This window comes from Heloderma suspectum, chromosome 8 (genome assembly GCF_057233095.1).
Source record: "Heloderma suspectum isolate Gila_16-S chromosome 8, 16-S_ref, whole genome shotgun sequence".
Classification (NCBI taxonomy): Eukaryota; Metazoa; Chordata; class Lepidosauria; order Squamata; family Helodermatidae; genus Heloderma; species Heloderma suspectum.
In genome coordinates, this window is record NC_139465.1 from 46543849 (window position 1) to 46560476 (window position 16628).

The window sequence follows — 16628 nt, forward strand, 5'->3', positions numbered from 1 at the left end:
TGGCCTCTAATATCATCATTATGAGGGCTACTGTGGGAAAGGCCAGAATGCATAAGAAGGTCCTTGAGGGAAATGGCCTTACTGGTCCATTGGCACAACCAGGTAGATCATTCACTAAATGCCAATATTTTCCGATTATCTTATTGATCAAGAATGATAACAGAGAATACAGCATAGAAAAAAATATCTGTGTGGAGCGACATGATTGTTGAGTAAACCATTGTTGATGTGGAGTTCTGTCTGCTCTTTTTCTCAGCTCAAGGATTGCCTGAATCGGATATCCTATATTCTGTAATTTTATAGCCAGAGATTTTGAATGCAATTTGTAATCACTGTAGAATTTCGCTTTATACGCAAAAAATGACCGTACAGTGAGTTCCGCAACATATGCGGTCGATAGTGGCTAGAATAATGTAGCAAGGTGTTCCTTCCTGTCTGTAGGTTGAGAGAACAGCCTCACAGCCAGTCATCCTTTGTTTAAATTTGGGGTATGAGAGGGATCGATCCAGGTGGTGGAGCTTGCTGAGCTTTCAGCAGACTTCAGCTCGTTTCCCCAACCTGAAGTGCACTGAGTTGGGCCAATTCATGGATTTTCCCTGGGGTTTCTTTGCAAATAGAAAGTTGTGTGAATTATGGCCGCAATTTGGGCAAATTACACAAATTGTGGCCGCATTTTGGGCAAATTACACAAATTGCAGCTACAATTTGCATAACATTCAATTTCTGAAAAAACGCCAGAATCCCTGGATTTCAGGAAAAGCCTGTGGCTCGGTTCGTGAATGCAAGTTGAGCTGCATGGGCAGTGGGAATCTATCGGGACCGAAAAGGGCCAGATTTGCAAATGATGGACATCCATAGTTTAAATATACCAAGCTATTAAAAAAAGATCCAAGAAACAAAATCTGAAAAAATCCTCTTGTCCTCTGAAAATCAAATGCCAACAATATACCATTAAAAAAAGGATTCCATGCCCCCCAAAGGGATTAGACTGATGGACCCTGTCCCCCTTGTTGTGGGGCAGCCTCCCCGCAGGGGAACAGAGCAGACAGCCCTCTCTTTGGGAACTCTAGAGGTGCACCATGCAGGGGCTGTGCCCGGGGTGCCCCCAGAATACTCGGGGGAGGTGCTCCTCAGAGGCGGACCCCTTCTTTGTGGAACGGTGGGTCAAGAATCAGAGGGTGGGCTCAGGCATGCCCATGTAGCATGAGCATGACTGGGGAGTGCCGCAGCTGGAAATGCCTGCCTGCGCCCTCGGGCCTTGGCGCCTGGGCAGCCTCCTCCAGAGATCCCCTGGAAGCTCCGTCCTGCTGCCTTGCAGAGACGGCGGGCCTGTCCACTGCCTGAAGTCACGTCTCAGCCAGTCCAGAGGAATGCTCTTGTTTCCATGGCAGCGGTTGCTTGAGCAATCCAGTTCTTTTGGTAGCTTTTATTTCAAAGCATGAGGAGAGTTCTTCCCGGAAGGGAATTCCTTACAGGTTCACCTCATCAGTAGAGGCTTGGTACTGTCCGGGGACAAAGGATGGGGCAAGGATCATGTGGAGGGGGGATTTGGGGGGCACAGCACAGAGGGAGGGGCGGGGTTAACCTGGAAATCCCACCTCTGCATGCCAATTAAGCTTAGGAAATAAACTCCCATTGGCACAAATGGGAATATTTTTTTCCCCTTAAGTTTAATTGCCATTCAGGAGTGGCGATTTTTAGGGGGCGTTGCAGCATGTTGGGAGGGAAGGGTTGACTCTTCCCTCCCCAGCTACAGTCCCCCTTGAAAATTGCCTCCTGCATGTCAATTAAGCTGAGCTAAAAACCATTCATTAGCAGCGGTGGATGTGGAGGGCTTTGGGGATTGGACTCTGGGCCCTTGGAAATCAACCCGGAGCCAGGGCCTGGCAACACCCTTGTTTGCAGATACAAATCAGTAAAGTCAAGCTAACTGAGCTAATCCGTTTTTCCTGCTCAACTAGAATCTTGGGTTTCTCAGCATGTGAAGAGCTCCAAACAGTGCAGTTAATCTGAGAGAATGTGAGAGCATATTTGGACTTGTGGTTTGGATGTTTCTAGGAGGCTTCACCTATTTATGGGCACTTGAGACCAGCAAAAGCTGGCCCATTCGTGGAGACAGACTGTCGTTTTACCTAGCACCCTCCAGATGTGCTAGACTACAGCCCCCATAATCGTCAGCCAGCATAGCCATGCTGACTGGGGATGATGGGAGCAATAGTTAAGCACATCTGGAGGGTGCCAGGTTGAGGAAGGCTGGTCTGTTTCTTGCAGTATATTTTCACACTTTGTTCTGATTAGAAAAGCCGTAATACACACACACTGTGCTATAGTGAACACAAGACAAAACATATCTACGGAACCATTCCAAGGTAAAATGTTACATGAGCACCTACACAGAGGAAAGTGGATACTATATTTTAAAAGGCAGACTGACTCTTGTTTGAGTCTCAAGGTAGATTTTTGGGCCTCTTCACACATTATAGTTTCAGGCGTACATGTAAGCTGTTTCATGTGTACACCTTAAAGTGTCAATGCAAACGTACACATTTGCAAACATAAAAAACAAAGCCAGCCACTCTGGTCCATGAGGAAGAAAAATCCACACACACATTTGGACAATACCTTTATTTGGAGCAATCAAAATGTCACAAAAGAGTGTGTGAGCTTTCAAGTTCTGCAGAACCCTTCATCGGGATAGATGGTAAAAAATGGGGGTGGGATGGGGGAATGACAAAAACCTCCAAAGGTTAAGCCAGATACTGTGGCCATGACCTCTGCAGCTTAGACTCAGTGTCAAGATGGAGATTGCTGCAGACTGAGTGAATGAGTCACTGGCAGATGTTGCAGGTATTAGATTACAACAAGCATTCTGGGACAAAGAAGTGCCAGCTGACCCCCATTTCTGAAAATGTAACTAACGGCCATCTGCAACTCAGATCTGTCTCCTCCCTTTCATTTGGTCCTAATAAAGGTATTTCCCAACTGTGGATTTTGGATATACAAACATGTGCACCATACAGGTAGAATACACTGGCACCCCGTCGAGTGTACACTTAATGGCTTCCTACTGCAGACTGTGGACAATGGCGCCAAATAAGCCAGAATCACACGGGTAATTCTCTTAGCTGGAGCTGGGTGTACATGGGGCTGATGTGCATCAGACTGGTATGAGGCGGCTGTGGCTGTTTCAGCACCATGGACAGCAGGCGCGTCCGTTTCCTTCGATGAGCAGTGGGCAAAGCGCCTTGGCAGCAGATTGGCTCCAGTGTCCTTCAGCGAGGCTATTCCTCCCCTTGCCCCCTCCCGTCCCCTCCCAATTGCTCTCGCGGCCCAGCTAGCTGTGACCTGAGACGCTGCTTCCTGCACGACTGCAGCTGTGTAAAAATCTGGTTTCTCGACCAGTTGCACAAGATTTCATTTCAAAGAGAGTGGGCTTAATTAAATCTTCACCTTAAAAACCACAGTGCCAACAACAAGAAGATGAAGGCATCCCTTGTATAGGTAATTATGGAGTCCAAGATGCCCTATGCAAAATTTTAAATTGTGTGAGAGATTCATCATAACTGGTACCAGAGTTAATGAACAATTCCATCGTGGAGGCATTATGAGGAATGTTGATTTCTTGGTCTCATTTACGTGTAAAAAAATCTAACAAGTGACTCTGTCTTTCTAATAACACTGGGGGCATCCCAGTTATAGGGAGATAAAGGGTAGTATCCAATGTTAGTCCTACGTGGAGTAGACCCATTGAAATGAATGGGTTGTAAGTTAGTGCTTCTACTCAGGACTAACATTGGATGCTACCCGTAGCGTGTGAGTCAGTGTGGAGTAGTGGGTAAAGGGTCTGACTTAGACCAAGGAGAAGTGTGTGGGGAGTGGGGGGCGGACGGTGTTGCTTCTTGGAGGAAGGGCATGAAAAACGGCATAAATAATGCCACTCTAAAATTTTGTCTGTAGCTGTGTCTACATAAACCTACAAGCTGAATAAATGTGCTAAAATAACTAGCTATTGCCACTGAATTCTACATTCCAAAAAGACAGTAAAACAACTGGATGATGCCTAGGAATTTACAAGTTTTGTGCTCCGTTTTGACCCCATACTTATCTTAGATATTGTTTGATCTAAATATTGGATTGTATCATAAAGGTGACTTTGAATGACAGTGCGGCTCAATCTGATGTAAGTTCCCAGAATTCCATGCAGTACGAATAGATGGCAGAAGCCACTCTGAATCAAGTATATTGTGCCCATGACATCTATGCCTCTGACTGGGTCTCGAACATCAACCGGCCACAGGTCTTGGCTGAGGTTTCTTTTCTTCATCTGACAGCCTGTGTTAACACTGCTGTGCATTTGGCTCATGTTCATTAGCTTGGCTGGGTTTTGTCCAGGGAGCAACAGGAGGGATGGGTTTCCTTCATGGCTCTAGCCTTTGGAAGGTAATACCCATGAGAGTCTGGAGGAAGTACAGGGAGACAGCTAGAAGGAATGCAGGCAGGGAGGCACAGATCTGTGTAGTTGGCTGAAGTGGGAGCACTTTGGGGTGCAGGTGCTCCCTTTAGGAACCTGATGCAACATGGGAGGTTCAGGACAGATAAAAGAAAGGGCTTCTTCACTCAGTGCATAGTTAAACTATGGAACTGACTTGCGTAAGCTGTACTGCTGGTCACTAATTTGGATGACATTAAAAGGGGTTAGGGAGGATAAAAATTCATGGCGGATAAGGGCTGCTTGCTGTGATTACTGTATATTACCTCCAGTTGCTGGGGAACATGGGCGGGAGGGTGCTCTTGCACTCCTGTCCTGCTTGTGGGCTTCCCACAGGCATCTTGTTTGGCCACTGTGTAAATAGAGTTCTGGACTAGATGGACCCTTCGTCTGATCCAGCAGGGCTCTTTGTATATTTTCATGTTCTTAGTAGTTGCACTCTTTGTTCGCTCTCACAGTGCTCTGCTTAAATATTTCCAAAGGAGGCAAATATTACCAAGGCTCCCTAAGTCTCCTGTTTTCTCATCCAAAGGTAACCTGAACCCTGGAATTTCTCAACACTTGCAGTATAACAGTATGAAATTGGAGAGTTTACACCTCCCTCCTCTGAATGGAATTTTCCACTTCACTAGTGCAGTTTGTGCCTTGCTGTACCTAAGCCCCCTTCTCCTCAAGACCTGGGTAGCTGAGCTGGCCTAACTGGGCCTTGGGCGGGTGAGCTGGGTGGGCCGGCTCTGTCCACCTAGATACTCAGTACAGCACCAATCCTGGTCAGAAGTGTTGCAGTCATCCACAAGAATTCCATCTGTCTCACAAGGAAACCAGTCTGCGTGGGAGCTGGATGCAAGTGTTTGTATCTGGCAGTGGGTCAGAGACAACAGGGATGTGGTTGGCACACTGCCCACCCTGCTGCCCAACACCCAGTGCTGAGCAGCAGGGCTCAACTGGCTGGCAGAGGCATTTTCCAGGGTGGTGTTGAAGAACCCCAGAGGACTTCAGCATTCATGCTGGAATCGCCTTGGTTGGGAACATCAGATGCTGCCTCGTCCTGAGCCAGACCCTGCATCCATCTAGCCCAGTATTGTTGACACTGACTGGCAACCATGACTCCATCCTTCCTAACCCTACTTGGAGATGCTGCCAGGGATCGAACCTGGAACCTCCTGCATGCCACAGTGGCCCCTCCCAGGATGGCTCAGGACTTCATGGCCTCCCTTGACCAGCATGGGGCTGTCTTGATACATCACCGACGGAAAGCATGCTGCAGGTGATGCTCTCGATCTGGGGTCTGCTGTTGGGCTGACTGAGCCGGTGGCGGAGGGGTGAATGTGACTCTGTTGTCATGGACAGATGGCTCCCTGGTGGATTTTGGATTGGCTGTGACTAGCCTCCCCTGCGGGAGTGGGGGACCACCAGGATGGTCTGCTGCCAGAGATGTCGGAAATCTGAAGGATTCCTGAATGCTCCAGGGGACTCCCCTGCTGACATGGCTTGTGCTCCCGTTGATGCCCTCAGCTCACTATGGCAGGGGTGGGGAACCTCAGGCCTGGGAGCCAAATCTGGCCCTTCAGGGGTCCCAATCTAGCCTTCCGGGATTCCCCAGATGGCCACCCCTGCTTTCCCTGGTCCCACCCCCTTTCCCCCAAGTGTTCCCGGTGTTGTGCAGTTCTTTCCCCATTCTGAAAGTTCAACATGCCTCTCCTGGGGCCCAGGAAGAGCTTTAAGATGCAATATGGTGCTACTTTTTGTATTTTTGTCCCTACCCTTTTTGCCTTTGTCCCTGCCCCCTTTCTCTGTAATGCCACCCACCACTGGTATGCGGCCCCCAAGAGCTTCCCCAAAATGGAATTTGGCCCTTGGGCTGAAAGAGGTTCCCCGGCCCTGCCCTATGGGATGGTGAGGTGAGTGGCATGGTTGACGTGATCACTCCAGAGCTCCCTCTCCAGTTGGAAGGGGCCTGGAAGTTTCCCTGGTTTTTGGAGGACCTCTGAGCAGTGAAACAGACTGGTTTCAGCTCAGCTCAGCTAGAGATCGTGTGGCGAGAGTCTCGATCCAAATGTGACCAAAGACAGGTGTGAGCGCACTATCATGTGGCAATGGTGGAGGTGAAGAGAGCATACTTCTCTGCCACCATGGCGCCATTGACAAATTGCCCCAGAAAGCTCTTTTGGGTTCAGCCTGGACTGATGAATTCTAGGCCAGGAATGTGGCCAGCTGGGCCCTCGCAAGAGCTCTGTGACAGTTTTGCAAGGCATTTTGAGGGCAAAATTGCTTGCATCCATACTGGACTGGGCTCCGCTATTGTTGCAAGTCCTGTGGAAGTATTCAGAGCACGTTCTGGTCAAGGATTGTGGGGCTGATTTCAGTTTGTTATTTCTTTATTTATCTGTACCACCCAGTAGCCAAAGCTGTCTCAGTTGTTTGGCCTGAGGATGCAGACAGGATCCTTGTCAGGGTGGGGCTGACCACTGCTGTTCTTGGTTTGTGAAATCCAGCAGGGGTGGGCTGACTGGGTGGGTCCAGGAAGCGGTCAGTGCCTCGTTATGGGGGGCGGGGCATATGCCTGTCACCTGGAAAGAGGTGGTGGTGTGCCCCCTCTTGAAGAGGCCACCCTGGACCTGGAGGCTTTAGATCATTACCGGCCAGTTCTACACATCCCGTTCCTGGGCAAGGCCATAGAGAGGGTGATGTTCAACCACAGCAAATGAAGTGGATTATCTAATCCCATTTCATTCTGGCTTCCAGTCTGGACATGGCACTGAATCAGCCTTGGTCACCCTCGCCAGTGACTTTCTTTGAGAGAGAGATGGGGAAAGGGCCACCCTGTTGATTCACCTGAACCTCTCGGCTGCTTTTGATACTGTTGACCCCAGGATCCACCTGGAATGGCTTGGTGGCTTGCGAGGAGGAGGGATGCATCACAGTGGTTCTGTGCCTGCTGACAGAGTTGCTACCAGAGAGTGGCCTTGGGAGGCTTCTGCTCAGCTCCGTGGGAGTTTTGCTGTTGGGTCCTGCAAGGTTCCATTTGGTCTCCCATGTTATTTAACATCTATATGGAACCGCTGGGGAGTGGGGGTGTTACCAGGAATTTGGAGTGTGGTGTCACTAATATGCAGATGACATCCAGCTCTACCTCTTCGTCCTATCTGAATCAGGAGAGGCTGTGCAAATGCTGGAGGCAGTGGTGGGCTGGATCAGGGCCGAGAAACTGAAGTTACATCCTGATATTACGGAGGCTCTCTGGGTCGGTGGCTCCCAGGTCTGGGAACTAGGCGGACGGATAGGGCAGCATCCCCCCGTTGGAGCAGATACACGGCCTGGGAGTGCTGCTCAATCAGGGCCGTCACAGGAGGCCTCTGTGGTGCGGAGTGCGGATGGCCCACTGCAGCCGCTTCCCACCCAGGATGTCCCGGCAGTGCTGCTCCATGCTGTGATCACTTCCTGGCCGGATGGTGGCAATGCTTTCTCTCTGGGCGTCCTTTGAAGCAGCTGCTGGTGCACAGTGCTGCCGCCTCTGGGTTGACAGGGGCAGTCTTGGCTGACAGTGAGCTACTGGGCCCAATTCAACAGCTCAGGACCTAGGAACTTGAAGGGCTGCCTTCCCCAGTACTGACCATCCCAAGATCTGAGATCGGCCAGGGAGGCTTTGCTTGTGGTGCTCTTGAGGAATGTGGCCTGTGGGCTACCACACATAGCAAGGCCTTTTCAGTGGTGGCCCCCAGCTTTGGAACTCCCTTCTGGTAGCGTTTCAGCTGTCCCCCCACTGTTGTCATTTAGGGGCTAGTTAAAGACCTATTTGTTTGCACAGGTTTGGGGGTGTAGGGGCAAATGCTCTGTTTGTTTCTGGGTCATTTGATGGTCTTGATGGTTGTATTGTATTTTATTATATATCTGTGATCTTAGAGTCATGATTTAAGTGTTGCCTATGTGGTGTATTGTGTTTTAAATAGGCTGTTAGCCACCATATGCAGGATATAAATAAATAAATAAAATCATGGAACAGCATATCTATCGTCTAGATGGTGAAACAATCAATATTCAGGGACCATAACTAATCTGAACAGTATAAGGATTCAGAGCAGGAAGGAATCTGAGGCGGTTAGAGCAGGAGGCAGGTGGGGGTGACAGGACTTGGTCTGAGGCCAGGGCTTCTGCCTGTCATCTCCTGGGGGCTATTTGGACATGATGTCCCGACACGCTGACCTCGGTCGGGGGCATTGGACATCAGGGCTGCAGTCCCAGCCTGGCCCTTCAGCGCTCCCCAGAGGGCCACGCCCCCTTGCCCTGGCCCAGCCCCTTCTTCACTGGTGGCCAGTTGCTTGGAGGTTCTCGGCTTTTGCGTGGCTCTTTTTTCTTCTTGGTAGACCTACATAGGATAGCTGTGCTCATCCAACACACACACACACACCCCTTTCCCAAGCCCCAAAGGAAAGAAATGCCCCCAGCCCAGAAAGGAAAGGGAAACTTTTCCTTACCTCGACCCCAGGCCCAGCCACTCTTCCCCACCTGGAGCTCTGACTTCCTCCTCTGCTATCAGAGCCCCTGCCTGGGAAGGTGTGTGTGTGTAGATGGGAGAAGGAGCTGGGAAGGGAGAGAAGAAGCTAAAGGCTGGGGGCGGGGGGAGGAGAAACAGGGAGGTAGGGGGAGAAAAAGCAAAACTAGAGGCTGGAAGCGAGGGGGGGACAGCAAGACAAAGGGGCAGAGGGAAGAGTGAGGCTAGAGGCTAAGAGGGGGAGAAACAGGGATGTAAAGAAGTGTGTGTGTGTGTGTGTGTGTGTGTGTGAAATAGTGAGGCTAGAAGTGAGGGGGAAATACCAAGGCAAATGGGTAAAGAGGGGAGAGAAAGAGCTAGGCTAAAGGTTGGGGGTGGAGAGTGAGTGAGCAAAGGGGAAGGGTCTGCGTGGGTGGAAGAAGATTGGGTGGGACCAGGAAGCAACTCTTTCCTTCTCTGCCTGCCTGTAGAACAGCTGGTCAGCAGCAGGTTTGGGAACAGGAAGGAGAGCCAGGTGCCCTGAGGGTTTTCATGGTTTTTATGAAAAATCCATTTTTGAAGGGGGCAGGGAGTGAAGGCTCCATGGGCACCATTGCAGGTCCCCCTTGGGGACCCCTGAAAGAAAGGACACACTCCAATAGAGGACTGCCCTCTGTAGAGTAGGACACTTGGCCACCCTATGCGGAACTTAGCTCTGCCCTAATTTATCTACCTATACTGGCTCTTCCCTGGGATGTCCCCAGCCTCCTCTGCTGTCTCTTCCTGTGATGCTTTGAGGAGGGGGTTTCCTGTTCTCCTGCTTTTACTTCTGCGCCTGCTTCTTCCTGCTCTTTCCGCCACACCTCTTGTCAGTTCCTCTCCCTGCCTTCCACTGAAGCTCCCTGCAGCCTTAAAGGGCCAATTTCATATTAATCAGGCAGTCAAGGAGCGCAGGAGATCTGTTACCGAGCGGATGAGGCCAATGGCAGAATGCAAGAGAAGCGCCTTCATGAGTTGGCAGGCAGCCAAGGCAAATGCAACATGGCGAGGCTGTGACAGCGCTTCAGGGAACCTGCATGAGCAGGCCCAGGGTGCCTCTTGCACTCTGCAGCTCCCAGCAACCTGGGCAAGGCCAGACGGCCCTCTGCTTGGCCTCACAAGGGGAGCGTGGACCCTCTGGTGCACCTGGCGGTGCGGCATTTGGCTGTGCTTCCGCCACAGAGCTCAGTGAGATGCCCTGAGGACATGGCTGTCAGTCGGGGCAAGCCACCTTGGTGGACCCCTTGGAAGACGCCTTTGGCTGTATCATCACCCATTCTAAGCCCAGTAATACTCTTGCAGCAGCGAATGCTGTTAGGTGTATTCTGGGGAAGGAGGCATTCAGGGAGATGGGTCTGTTTAAGGTTACAGGCCAAATGTGTGCTTTAACCCACACCTTCATAGGAAAGGGCTCGAATCCCCAGCCAGAGAGATTGTGTGCAGTGGTGTAGCGGAGTCAGGGCTCACAGGGCTGAAGTGCTGGCATGGTTTTAGGAGCAGGGAGAACCTCACCTGCCACATTGCTCAGGTTTCCCTGTTCCCTCTGCACTTAGCTGCAATTCCTACAGTAGCTGATGAGTTTTCCAGCCACACACACACATCTGGATCAACACAACTGCCCGCTTTCTTGGTCTCTGCCTGGGGACCAGGCTATGGGGGCTATCGTGATGAGCACACGCATCTCAAAATTTACCATGGTACCACTGTGTGCGTGACTCGCTCAAGCTGAGGGCCTCTCAAGTGTGAAACAGCCTGCCCAAGACATCCCCAAGGAGGTCTCCTTCCACTCTCCTTTTCTCAGCCCCACCATTCCTTCTCACCTTCCTCTCTCCCTCCTCCAGGGGCTTTGCTAGGTTCTTAAAAGATCCGGGGCACAGGCCCATAACACAAATTTGCATATATCCGATCCTAAGCACACCTCTAAACTATATATGTGTGCATGTGGTGTGTGTGTTTGGTGTACTTGCGTGTGTGTATAGATTACATACATACATACATAAGAAGTGTGCACTGACCCCCAAACCCACTTCAATTCAGATCCCTATTCAGCGTTTTGGAAAACATCCTGCTTCTGCTCAGGCCAATTTGTAGTCGGGCCACTTCAGCTCAGCACTGATTCACGGTTTGGAAAAATGAGTCTTTATGCCTCCTGTTGACTACCATGGGAAATTAGGGGGAAAATGTAACTTTTTTCTCTTGGTCAGAACTGGATGATAATTTCAGGCATAGTAGCCCCCTAGAAGGGGATTACACCTGCCCAATGTCAGAAAAATAGGTGCAGGGTTTATATTTTGATTTTCTTTTAAAGGGAACTGCCAATAACATTTTAATTCCATGGAAGAATTGGATAAAAATGTCAGGATTAATTGCCCCATCAGAGGAGATCATGTCTCCAAATTTCAGAATGCTAGCCACAGGGGTTTTTGTGCAAGGGTGGCCTTGACATTTTGAGGTCTCCAAAAGAGGATATACTTATCTCCCTATGTTCCTTGTGGACCATTGCTCTGAAAAGTACAGACAGTCTAGAGGTGTCCCTAAGTAAGAAACCAGCAAAGTTTCAGAAGGATAGGTGCAGCAGTTCATGTGGAAGGGGAGTTCCCCAGTTTAGAGGAGGGAGTGATTTACTTTCCCTTCCCTTCCCCAGTAGCTTTTGGGTCACTTTGTATGAAAATGAACAGTCCCTTAGAGGTGTCCCCCAGGCAAGAAACCTGCAGAGTTTCTGAAGGATACACATAATGCAAATTTAGAATTACTAGAATTTATTTACATTTCACTGATGTTAGCAGCAGGGGAACATGGGTGGGAAAGTGCTATTGCACTCATGTCCTGCTTGTGGGTTTCCAATGGGCATCTGGTTGGCCACTGTGTGAACAGAATGCTGGACTAGCTGGACCTTGGTCAGTCGCAGCACTGCTCTTCTGATGTTCTCAAATATAGAGTGCCTCTGAGCATATGCAGAATGCTTTTCTTTCACCACTGAGCACTTACATTTTCCCCCTACCAATTCTATTCCTCTCCATGCAACCATCCCTCCTCATCCTACCATCCTCCAGCAACTCTTCATATAAACAGATGTCTTGTTTTGTGCAACTCTCCTCTACCTCCTCCTTGTTAGGCACAAGCTCCGCATAACTGCATTTGTGTCAAGACTTCACCAGGATTCAGCCAATGAGTCTGTTTTCAAAACTAGGGCTAAGTTATGGAGAAACTCTGAGCGTGTACTAAGTGCCTTTCCCTCACCACTGAAGTTAAAGTTCATGCAAAATGGGAACCCCCCGCCACAAATGACGAAACATGCATAGGACTGAGCTGAAAGGGTAGGCTATTCATTAGATGGAATTGGGCAGGCACTGTATTAAGCCTGCAGTACCACGCTCACAACTCAGGACTTATTTCTGAGTAAACATGCAGAACATCAGGGTGCAAACCTCCATGCAAAAGCAACTTGTGCTGGAATCCTATGCACACTTTCCTGAGGGTAAGCCTCATTAAACATAATGGGACTTCTCAGTAGGCATACATAGGATTGCATAAATGAGCAGTATTTATCTCCCCCCACCCCACTTGAAAACAAACCCAAACCTATTTTTTAATCAAAGCTTTCTGTTCATAGGAACATAGGAAGCTGCCTTATGCTCAGTCAGACCCTGGGTCCATCTAGCCCAGTACTGTTGACACTGACTGGCAGCAGCGGCTCTCCAGGGTTTTTCAGGCAGGATTCTTTCCCAGCTCTACCTGAAGAAGCTGGGGATTGAACCTGGGACCTCTGCAGGCCAAGCATGTGCCCTACCACTGAGCTGCAGCCCTTCCTATTGCTGGATGATGGCAACTGACAAACAAAACAGCCCCAGATCTGCTTTTCTGCAACCATGTGAACCCACTCTTCTCAAAGACTTGAGTGAGGAGGAGGAGAAAAACCAACCCCCTTGTCTATTTGTATAAAGTCAAATACAGTTCAGAACTTCTCTTGCCCACTGAAGATAATTCTTGTTAAGAATTCCACAAGATATGCTCTGGGTGGAATAAAGAAGAGAAAGAAAGAAAGAAGAGAAGAGGGGAGGGGAGGGGAGGAATGATGATTGGAAATGCACGTGGGGTGGGAGGTTAGAGAATTCCCTAAGCCAAGTGGCTCCTTTCAGAGAGGTGGTACTTCAGAGGAATTTAGGAGGCTATGCAGGGTTTGTAAGGGTTGCATGTACTTAAATTAACGTTATGAGGTGAGGTGGCTGAGGGCTTTTTCTAGCTTTTTTAAAACTGTAGAACCTATTTGAAAGCCGCAGCAGTTCCTCGATCATGACGCCACATAGTCCTAACCCTCCTTTTGGAATAGTATGAGTCCTACAGCTATTTAGGAGAAATAAAGTGGAGGGCGAGAAAGAAGTTTGTGAAGGCTGATTGGATTCTTTGCTGAACTGAAGCTACTAAACTTCTACAGAATCCAAAGTTTCCAGTTTGGGGCAGTAAAATCAGACGCTGTCTGAAATACCAGTATTTCACATGGAGCTCTTTCTTCCTTTCATTCTCCCTCTTCAAAATTTCTTTGCAAGCAAGCTGCCACCAGTGGACATGTAAGAGCAGAAAAGTAGGGGGAGAGAGGTTTTTTGTACCTCAAAAAATCCTACATCAGAGATTAGGGGTAGTGACCTCCTAATAGTCACCTGAAACACCTTCTGATTAGGATCTCTAATCCCCTGGGTGACTTGACAGTTTTTACTTTTTGTTGTAGTCTTTGAGAAAAGGAAATTTTACACATGGCTAGCACAAAAGCCACTGGGCCTAACTGCCTGAAATTGGGCAGGCCCAGTCAGCTCCATGGGGGCCACCAGTTCTTCAAATTTCATGTATTTATCATACAAACTAAAAATGTTATGGCCATTTCTGTTTTCCAATGCAAGTCAATGGGGAAATGTAAGAAAATGGCAATTAGGACAGCTCGAAAGATTCAGGGCCCGTGCCCAGGTGGGCCCAGCGCCAATGACACCCCACCCTCCTCCCTCGTGTTCATGCTGCAGTCAGCTTTTCAGCTTTCCTAAAATGACTGCCAGAAGCTTCAAGCCTCCGGATGCCAGTGGCAAGGGGGTGCAAGTGGGATGCTGCTGCACTCCTGTCCTGCCTGTGGGCTTCCCATCGGGGCAGGGGTTGCAGCCCAAGGTCCAGATTCAATTTCGGGGAAGCTCTGGGGGGCTGCATTCCAGCGGTGGGCGGGGCTGAAGGAGAAGTGGGAGGGCCAAAGGCAAAGGGGGAGGGGCCAACCCCCCAACCCAGCATATTGGAGCTTCCAGCTCTCGCTGCCTGTCACTGAGCCTGAGGTGCGGCGTTTCAACCTTTTAGAATGGGGGGAAACTGCACAGAAGCCGGGAAAGCATCAAACAGTCAGTGGTTGGGGGAAGGGGCTGAAGCCAAGGGAAGCGGGCATGGCCATCTGGGGAACCCAGAAGGCTGGATCTGGCCCCTGGGCTTGCCGTTCCCCACCCCTTCCCTGGGGCATCTGGCTGGCCGCTGTGGGAACAGGATGCTGGACTGGAGATGTGGTCCAGCAGGACTCTTCCCGTGTCCTTCTTTAAGAGAGACCTGTGGCACTCAGTGACGTGGTGCTGGGAAATGAGGAGGGAGCCGACCCACGGGTGGCTGCTCCCCGCTCCAGTCCCCCCTTCCACTGGCCCCTCAGTGCACGTGCTCTTCCCTCAAGGACCGCAGGGCTGGTTATGAAGCCAGTCTGCGCTAGTTGCTGTGTTCTGCGGGGCAGGGATCACTTGCCCCCCGCTGCTCATCCCTTGGGGCACACCTTGGCCATGTCTGTCCTGGGAAGACACCCCAGTTCGCCTGTCGGAAGCTCTCCTGCACGTGCAGATTAATGCTCACGCTTTCAGGGTCTTCCAGAAATCCCCCCATCTGTTTATGCAATTTAAAATGGAGCGGGGAGGGAAAGGCCTGGAGTCCATCAGCAGAGTGAAGGAGCCTTCCCTTCTCCTACGTGCTTTGATGTCCCCCTGTCCCCCAGAGAGGACTAACGGGAAGGCAGAGTGTGACTGCAGTGCACCAGAGAGAGAGAGAGAGAGAGAAGCTGCTCCTCGGGCTGAGGCCTCCTTGCCTGCCTGCCACCTTCCCAGCAGGGAAGGCAGACCGCTCTCGGAGGCCCTCTTAACCCTTAGTCCGCTGCACCGTGCATGCCGGCCTGGTTCTCCGCAAGTCTGCTGCAGCCTGCTCGCATTTCTGCGGGTGCATATTCATCTGGGCGAATTTCAGCGCGCTGCCCTTTCCTCGGGCGCGCTCCTGTCTTTATTCGCGAGGGTGCCAATGGAGACCCCTGCTGCGGCGGTGCTTTTTCGCTGTGCTTGCTATTATTAATGAAGAGGTGGATTTCGGGCTGGCTGATCTGGCCTGCCCCCCTCCCCAGCCTATCCGTGGGCTCCATTTGAGCCCTAGGCGGCATTGTAAAGCCAATCGTCTTCTGGTGTTGGGGGGGAGGCGGAGGCGGCGGCACGGGGGGGGGGGCTCCCTCACAAATGCCAGCGGCAGGGAAGCGGCCCGCCCACTGCAGAGCGGAGCATCTTCCCAGCAGCCGAGAGGGGAGCCTGTCAGAGCTGGAAGAGGGGGGGAAGACAAGACAAGACGGAGGACCCGGCTCTCTCTTCTTGCCTGGGGGAATCTGCTCCAGAAGGAAGGCAGCTCATCATGCCAGAGAGCTGGGATGGGGTAGGTATCATGCAGGGTCCAGCCTGCTCTTTGCCCTGGCTCTTCCCTTTCCTCCCCCTCCCCAACGTCAAAGGAATGGGTGCCCCTGCTCTCACCTTTGGGCGGGGGTCTCCCGTGGGGAGCCTTCAAGAGCACCCTGGGGTCTCTCTGCTGCTCTTGGCATAGAGGGCCGGTTGCTTTCCCTTTGCAGAGTGAAAGAAATGGAGGGGAAATCAGGACATGGCATGTATCCGGCGCTTCATTGCCAGTGCCAGGTCAGACACTGGCCTGCAACCCGTGCCCTCTTACCAGAATGCCAAATGGGTAGGAACTATTTGTGGGTATTGAGGGGGGAAGGAAAGGCATTCTGCACATGCTCCAAGGCCCTCTGATTCCTTCACACATCCCGAGGCTGAAACTGGCTCAAACAGCCTTGGATCTGTTTTATCCCAGGGCCATCCCAGGCCTGGAAGGGGGCCTGCGCACTGCAGAGTCTGTGCCGAAGGTTGGCTGAGCTGTAGACGGGGTTAGATGCAGTGGAAAGAAGCTCCTCAGTCCACAGTAGCCACAGCACGCGCCGTGGCTGCAGCCTTGGTGGGTGGCAATGGAGAGCCTGCGGCTGGCTTCAGCAGTGAGCGCCTCGTGAGCTGGAATTGTGGCTGGTCTGGGTCTGATTCATGCATCAGATGTGGGCAAGATTCCACTGAGGCACCTGCTGCTCTTGCAAGGTGACACCTCTGTGCTGTGTCAAGGACACGCGTGGCGTCTCGAAAATCTGCCGTGTCTCCTGTGCACATCCAGCGTCATGTGCAAAGCACGTACCCACTGGCTTCCCTGGCAGCAATTTGCTTCTCCATTTCCATTAGCCGCCTCCCTCTTCAGATGAGCTCATTGGTAGCACACCAGCCTCATTCCTAGATGTGGGGAAGCAGCATTTGTGGCTAAGCATTGGGA

The 16628-nt window shown here is 50.9% G+C and overlaps 1 protein-coding gene across 4 annotated transcripts in view; it reads left to right on the plus strand.

Annotated features, from left to right (window-relative positions):
• NDRG4 (NDRG family member 4) overlaps window positions 1–16628 on the plus strand; it is a 96779-nt gene that overhangs the window by 25680 nt on the left and 54471 nt on the right. The window contains exon 1 of one of the 4 annotated variants that reach the window (XM_084812309.1): window positions 15540–15695. The exons of the other annotated variants lie outside the window; for them this stretch is intronic. Within the exon in view, the coding sequence (XP_084668435.1) occupies window positions 15675–15695 (21 nt within the window). The 5' untranslated portion in view covers window positions 15540–15674. Of the gene's footprint in view, window positions 1–15539; window positions 15696–16628 lie in introns of those variants that run through there. 4 annotated transcript variants of the gene reach the window in all.